General features: G+C 41.6%; 1 protein-coding gene across 12 annotated transcripts in view; it reads right to left on the reverse strand.

The window, feature by feature from the left end:
* Positions 1–7760, reverse strand: part of ARHGEF11 (Rho guanine nucleotide exchange factor 11) — a 153317-nt gene extending 145557 nt beyond the window's left edge. For 6 of the 12 annotated variants that reach the window (XM_031966808.1, XM_031966807.1, XM_031966805.1 and 3 more), the window contains exon 1: positions 5250–6991. In XM_031966808.1, the coding sequence (XP_031822668.1) occupies positions 5250–5281 (32 nt within the window). In that variant the 5' untranslated portion in view covers positions 5282–6991. Of the gene's footprint in view, positions 1–5249; positions 6993–7742 lie in introns of those variants that run through there. The other 6 variants (XM_031966802.1, XM_031966801.1, XM_031966800.1 and 3 more) reach the window with 6 other exon arrangements.
* Between the last annotated feature and the right edge of the window lie 489 nt (positions 7761–8249).

Here is an 8249-nt window from a genome sequence, read left to right on the forward strand (position 1 = left end):
ATTGTGTATCTAATTTATATTTTAATATATTTAACATCTACTGGTCATCCTGCCATCTGGGGGAGGGGGTGAGGGGAAGGAGGGGAAAAATTGGAACAAGAGGTTTGGCAATTGTCAATGCTGTAAAGTTACCCATACATATAACCTATAAATAAAAGACTATTAAAAATTAAAAAAAAAAACAAATTAAGTCCCACTTTCTATAGGAAGGATTTCAGGACTACTCCAGTCTATAAAGATTTCTCCCTCCTCTGAAATTACATATTCAGGCCTGAAGGCTTTTTTTTTTTTTTTTGGTGTACATTTTCCCTTCTATCGAATAATTGTTTATATGTATTGTTAGGTTCTAATTATTGCAAATAATGAAATTAAAATTCACATTATTTGAATTTGGGCTACATATTTCTGGAAAGGGAGGGCAGAACCAGTTATCATATGTTACATCATTATAATTTCAAATAGTGAAATTCAAATACATGTGACCACTTCAGGAGATCCATAATAATCAGAATTTTACATTATGTACACTGCTATATCCAATCCTAAAATCTCTAATAAGGAGTAGTTCCAATAGTTCTATACATATACTTTAATTTTTCCAATTAACAGAAATTGAATTTTTCCCTCTCATTTTCTTCTTGCAGAGGCTGAGGGAAGAACAAAAATTTTTATAGCAAATATACATAGTCTAGGCAAAAGAAATTCCCCAACTGGTCATGTCAATAAAAATGTTTCATTCCTCAAATTAATTCCATCACTTCTCTGTTGGGAGGTAATATGCTTAATTATCAATCTTCTAGAATCACATTTGGTTCTTGCATTGATCAGTCTTTTGTTAGTGTATAAACTGTTCTCCTAAAGTGTTCTTCACTGTGCATCAGTTTATACAAGATTCTAAATATATTTTAATTAGGAAAAACATAATCATTAAGCCAAGAAGTCACAATGAGTCTTTCCCTATGTTCAAGTTAACAAGTCAACAAGCATCTTTTAAGCACATGGACATTGGACTCAGCCCTAAGAATACAAATACAAGTCCACTTCTTCAAATATTTAATGAGAAGATTCAATAACCTTTTTTTAATCACATCTTCTAGCATCTCCTAAACCTGACAATTCAAAAATTGCTCATTCTACTTAATCTTATGTCTTCCAAAGCAATCAAATCTTGTTTTCTCTATGTTCCTAGTGGTGAGAACTTCCAGGATAGGTAATCTTTATTCTGGTTAGTTTAAATAGTAGAACTGGATGCTAAGGAAACCAAAGGTTTTGGTCTATGTGTGGGCAAACTAAATTTGTTTTGATGGCAAAATATACTCCACCAAATCTACTTGGCCACCTTGAAAACATCAATCATAAAAGCAACAGCTTTGTTCTCAAAGTACAGTGTTCTTTTAAGTCACTTTCGTAAGTGTTTTCTCTCATTTTATCCACAACATGCCACAATAAACAGGAAGAGTACAGCAATCTTTCAGCAACATGTGTTCTAGACTATTATTTCATTTCTCCTAGCAACTCAAATTTCAATCTAATTTCAGTAAAACTTGCCCTACTCTTATTAAGACTAAACTATGATATTTGCTCTGAAAAGATCTAGCATCAAGATTGGATACATCACACTTTAATATATTTAACATATATGGCATTACCTGCCATCTAGGGGAGAGGGGAGGGGGAAGGAAGGGAAAAGTTGGAACAGAAGTTTTTGCAAGGGTCAATGTTGAAAAATTACTCATGCATATGTTTTGTATATAAAAAGCTATAATAAAAATAAAATTAAAAAAAAAAAAGATTGGCTACATCAAACTAACAGTCCTAGTTAGTTCAGCTTTTATCACTGACGTCTGCAAATTATCCTGTACCTCCTGCCCTTCAGTTTCTTGCCCTAACCAGTCTATCTCAGCAATAGGAAGAATACAAATCAACTAATCATCATGTAGTCTTAAATCCACCAGAAATTTTCTTAAGTTTGGGAGAAAGACATAAGAAAATGATTGCCATTAATATCAGAAAAACCTTTTTTAAATGTTTATCAACTAGTTATTCCCAACAGAGCAGAACTGTAAAAATAAATCTAAATTCCTTTACCTGAAGTCACTCCTGTTCTCCACTTTATCAATTCATATCAATTATTTCTTTCTTCAAACTTAACATCTCAGGAAGACCTCCCTCCCAAACACTTGTTGTCCTTTCTCTCTGTCCTTTCCCCATTTGTATACTCAATCTGGATAATAATTTTCATTTTCTGACATCACAGAATCAAAGTTGATTATAATTTCAAGTCTTCTAGCCCAACCTAACACATCAGACAAGTGATCATCCAATCACCACTTGAATATTAATAATAATCCTTTTTTTTTTGCAAGTGTTCTTTAATCATCTTGCTTGCATTTTCTAAATTCCAACTATACTGCAAACTCTTGCAATTGGGGGCAATTACCCATTTTCTCTACTTCTTTTGAATAGTCCCACGGCAGCTCATACAGAGCACTTAGTACACAGTCTTGACTGATGAACCAAAGATGCATTAGTGACCCATACAGAATCTCTAATCAATCTCATCAACATATCTAAGATAACAAATCATTCAAAATCCACAGGATTCAGAAACCCCACAACCTCAACAATTCTCCCTGCGTTTGGGTATACAGGTGAAGGCACTGAACCCCAAAATTGATTCTTCTCAGAAGACATTGGGAAGGAAGTGCTGATACCCCATCAAGTTCCACTTCTTCACTGGTGATAATGGCCTCTTAAAAAGAATGAATAGAACCCACAGACAGAGATAGCATAATTCAGTGGAAAGAGTCTTGTGCCAGAGGCCTGGGTTCAAATTACAGCTTTATCACTACCTGTGAACTCATCTATAAAATGAGGAAGAGATGACCTCAGCTCTAAGGAGATTCAAGATTCAAGGAATAGCATGGAAATGAAAGCACAAAATGGAATATTATAAAGTCAATCCCTCTCAGAGATGTATATGGCAAAGGACTACTCAACCACTTGGGATTCTATCTTTGTTTTTCAACATTAATTTCAACATACAAATCCCAACACAAGAAAAGACACTTGTATCACCAGAAATATATCTTTATTTTATAGAAGAGGGAACTGAAGTTTGAAAAATGTGTGATTTCCTCAAAGTCACACAGTAGCAAAGCTGAGATCCTAAGGTTCCCAGTCTCTAAATGCAGCATTCTTTCCACTGCACCACTTCTGCCTTAATCCATGAGTGTCCTAAAACTGCCTTCTAAGAGAGGAAGGAGGAAGGGAAAAGGAGAGGAAAGATATCCTATTTCTTTGCCACACCTCATATCTAATGACACTTTTTAGCAATGGCCAAACCCAGAGACCCTAAAGAATGAAAAGGAAGGAAATAAAAGTTATATTCGAGTGCGTGCGCGCGGGTGCGTGCACACACACACACACACACACACAAATATATATCAATTGCACACCTGTGGATTATCTGCAGTGTAGTACACTGGAAAAAAACCACTGAATTTATAAACAAAGGAAATGGGATTAAATGAAGGGAAGCTCTGCTACTTTCTAAGAGATGAAAATCACCTCCTCTCTCTGGACTTCAGTTTACTTACCTAGAAATTAGGGGAATCAGACTACTTGATCTCTAAGGTACCTTTCATCCATAAATCTATGTTCCTATAATACCAGTCACTGCCCAAACTGGTAACAAACAGTTGCATCCATCTGAAAGAGGGTCAAGGGCTAGATACAGAGAAGAGAACCTGGGGATAGGTGTCTACACCACAAACTCATTCCTTTAAGGAAAGGAAACCTTTTTCATTCTTCTCACAACCTATTCTTTTTGTCGCAACTATCTTTTATTTTTCACACTGTATCAATTCTCTTAATCACTTCTTGGGCTGCATCTCATGGCCAAAAAAAAAAAAAAAAAAAAAAATCTATGTTTTGAATTATCCATGCTATTACCTTCCATTAGATGAGGGGTCTAAAGAAAGCTCTATAGCATGATTACTTCATCATAACAAATTTCTTTCAAGATCAACTGATTTATTCATTCAGTTAAAATTATGCAATACTATACCCACTGAATATTATTCTAAAGGATTTTGTGTTTTTAATAAGGGGCAGATTGAAAAGACGCAGAGAAATGGTTTAGAAAAAGGAAAGGATGAGACTATAAAAGTGCACACCCCTCCCTCCAATGCTGCAGCAATCTTTTACAGGTAACCCATTCTCCTGGAGGAAATGTACTCTTCAAATAATATTAACAATAAGCAAAGGAGTTCTGGGGTTTCTCATAGGTATCTCAGGTGATAGAGAGATAGGTGGCTGGGAAACAAAAGGGTCAGCGACTATCGCGCTTCACAATATCCATGCTAAAATTTTTAGTTTCCAAAACAGATCAGGCCAAGAAAAACCCATTTTGTAGAACCACAAAGAGCACAGGAGATTAAACGCAATGGTAGAGTTAAAAGCTGAACTTAAGCCCTGAACTTGAAGGGAGGGATATCCTAATACTCCCTATAACATTGCAGAGGGAGAGCTATCAACCACTGACAAAATTATTATGCATCCTTAAAGGCTAATCTGTCCCCTCCCACTATGACATTTTCTGTCATCCCAAAAGTACTGCCCCCACCCCTTCAAATCACTGATATCATCCAAGTCCTGTGATGCTCAATTCCATAAATGACCAGTTCTGGCCCAGCTGAATATCTTTCCCCTGCACTGCAAGTACTCCTCCCCAACTCAAATTCAGTTTGGTTTGAAACCCACCCCCCCCTCAAACCAAAGACACCAAATGCTAATCTTTGCCAATCTTGGGAAGCTTGGGACAGCTCCTGTATCCACACACCCCCAATTAGCACACAAGGTATGAGAAAAAACTCCCATCTGGCAGAAACCCAGAGAAGGGTTAAGGATATCAGATAGCTCCCACCGCACAGGTCATAATTTTGATTAAAATAAGCCATCCATTATATTATATATACACACACATATATATACATTGATAGATATACACACACACACACACACACACACAGAAAAGCTAGGTTTCCCCCCCATTTCACATAAACACATATACCCATTCCCAGCAGCCAACAGGAACTCCTATCCCCCAATGCCTGTTTGTTCCACAACCATTTTGAAGCCCACAGCTCATCCTGCTTTTGCTGCAATGCTTTTAAAGCAGTATCCTGTTCCATCTTCAGTTCAATCTTTTACTTTACATTTTAAAACCAAATTGTCAGCAAACCTACCTGTCTATCGTCTGAGGTAACCTTACACTCATGGTTCTTCAGCTGTCTCCAGTGATCCAAATCCTGTGGCTTTAGTCTTGATGGAAATCGAATCACTTGCAATTCAAACAAATTAAAAAAAAAAAAAAAAAAAAAAGAGGGGGGGAGGGAAGGGTAGAGAATACCAACTTGGGGGCCGAATCCTTTCTTTTTTTTTTTCCCCCCCCAAGCTCTCAAGACCCTGGTAACTGAAGCTCCATAATGCCTCTACCACTTAACATGGTCTCCTTTCTTAACCCCCTGTTCCCCTCCCCCACTTAAAAAAACCGAAAGGAAAAACAGAGATCGAGAGAAAAACTATGACCTTATTAACCAAAAACCCAACCACAAATCTCTTCAAGGTTAGAGCCACAAGCTAAAAAAAAAAAAAAAAAAAAGTATAAAAAAGAAGCCTGCCTTCAAAATATCTGTCTTAGCTGCAGAACAAAAATAAAAAGCATCCTTTTAATCCAGTTTTCCCAACTATCCCTTTTGTGGGCAGGTTCCCAAAAGAGAAAAAAAAAAAAAAATTTCTGGTCTCCAATATTTAAAACGAAAACAAGAGGCTTCAGCTGAAAAATAGAAGCATAAATCCGAAAGAGTGCTTGGGGGAAAAAAAATGTTCCAAACAATCTGCACAATAAAAAATAAATAAATAAAATCATACAATGGGAGGCACACAACAATTTTTCTTAAGTCCAGTTCAATCCTAAAAAATAAAAATTAAAAATGGCCTTAATTTTAATCATTGACAGACCGTGCACACCGATGGTTCTGCGATTCCTTTGACTCCCTGCCCGAAAGCCCAGAATTAAAAGCTGCAATTTCCTTCCTTCAAAATAACAGCATAATACACAGAATCCCTGAAGATTAATTTCCTTTTTTTCTCCCTTTTTCTGGGTTGATCTTGGCTCTCCTCTAAAAACTTCCAGAGGCTATCTGTCTATCCCCCTCTCCCGTCCCCACTGACCTAACCCCGTCTGGTCCTCCTCAGCCTAAGTCCGGCCTTTTTTCTTGGAGGTAATTGCTTGGCTCCGCGCTGCGGGTTTGCTTCCCCGGATCCAGGCTCCCAAAGGTTTCCTGGCCTCCGCCTCCATGAAACGGGGGCTCTGCCGTCTTCTGCCTCCCCTCCCCCTCCTCCCTCGGCCTCCTGCCCGCAAAGCAAACCTGCCCGGGACTAATCTTCCTCCCGAATAGTATTACTGCCGCAGCTCTGAGTTTGGGATGGGTTTTCGGCCACACCGGCCTCCGGAAAAAAAAATGGGAAAATCAGATCTGATCGCTTTCTCTCTCGTTCTCTTCCTTCCTGTGGGCTTTTTTTTTTTTTTTTTTTTAATCCCCTTCCTACTCTTTCTCTTTGGTTCGTCAAAAAAATAAGGAGCCCACCCCCTGTCCCGAAAGGCCGACTCGGCGAGGCCTGCCTCCCTCCTCCCTCCTCCTCCTCCTCCTCCTCCTCGCCCCTGAACCGCAGGACCCCGCGGCTCTCTAGGGCCTCCCCGCCCCCCACGGCGGATCTGGGGGGGGTGGCGGCGGGGTCGGGGGAGGGAAGGCCTCGCTCCCGGTCTGTGCCCCTCCCCCTCCCTTCTCCCTTTTCCCGGCCCTTTCTCCTTCCCTCGCTCGGGGCGGGGGGGGGGTAACTAAGGAGGCTCCTCCCTCCTCTCCTCAGCCCCGAGGAGCGCCCTCTTAGCCTTCCTCCTCCTCCTGGGACTCAGCTCCTTCCAGACCCTTCTCCACCAGACCCTCCCTCTCCCCCCCTCCCGCCTCGATTCCCACTGGCCCCGGGGCTCCCTTAAAGGCTCCCTCCTCCTCCTCCTCCTTCTTCCCTTCCTTTCCCTCCGCCTCCTCCCATCTCCTGCTCTCTCTCTCTCTCTCTCTCTCTCTCTCGCGGTCTCCGCTTCCCTGATTTCCTCTCAGTCCCTTCCCCAGGTGCGGCCTAACAGGACTCCCAGGTCTTTCCCCAGCCTAGCCCCACGCCGGGACTCGGCTGCGGCGGGCGCCCACCCGGCCAACCCCCACCCTACGTTTTCTTCGTCCCTCCCCCTCGCGCCTGGCGGCCCCGGGCGCCAGCACGCGGTACCATCCCCCACTCCCCCCGCCCTATCCGCACCGCCCCTCCCCCTCCAACGCCCTTCCCCCTCTCGTTTCTCTGCGGCGCTGTCTACCTTCTCCTCGGTCCCCCTCCCTGCTAATGGTGCATCTCCTCGCCCTCCAGCCACCAAGTCTACTCCCATCTCTTCGCTCATCTTAGCCGCTTTATAAATGCCATTGACCCTTCTCCCTTTCTCCCCTTCTTGGTGCCTTGATCCCCCTTTCCTCGCACCACCCCTCCTTCTTTGTCTCTTCCTTTACTTTAGGGATTCCTCCCATTTCCTCCCTTTTTCCACCTCTTCTCCGAGTTTCCTCTCCTTCTTCCCTCTTCCTTCTCCCCTTGCCTTCCCTCCCCTCCAAACCCTGGCCTTTCTACTCCCTCCATACCTAGTCCCCTCTCTTTTTTATTTGCAGTTGCTCCGTGTGCACCGAGCCTTCCTTCCATCTCCGGGGCCCCACATTTCAAACCTTTGTTTCTCTTCCTTCCCTCCCCCATCCCCCAACCTATTCTAACACCCACCCCCCACCATCCCCACGAGACACAACCTGCCTGACCTGCTTCCTGTTATATGGGACACATTAGAGGTCATCTCAATGCCATTCTATATAAACTATTTGACCCAATCGAAAACGCTCCTTGGGGCAGCTCCGAGCACTGCCGTAACCTAGGTTTTTCCTAATCACAGATTGCAAATTTTGTTGATCGTGCCCTTTGTGGCAAGTCCCCAAACTTACTTTAAAATTATTCAATTAATTAATTTTTTTTTTTTTTTAGGGACAGGGTAGTGAATTTTTGCTTTCCTGTTCAGATTAAGAATTATTTTTAAACAGGTGGTTGGCAATGCAGTGCAATATTTGCATATTTTTCTTTTAGTTCTACTTTGCTCGTTTTTG

The sequence above is a fragment of the Sarcophilus harrisii genome, chromosome 4 (assembly GCF_902635505.1).
Source record: "Sarcophilus harrisii chromosome 4, mSarHar1.11, whole genome shotgun sequence".
In the NCBI taxonomy this organism is placed as follows: Eukaryota; Metazoa; Chordata; class Mammalia; order Dasyuromorphia; family Dasyuridae; genus Sarcophilus; species Sarcophilus harrisii.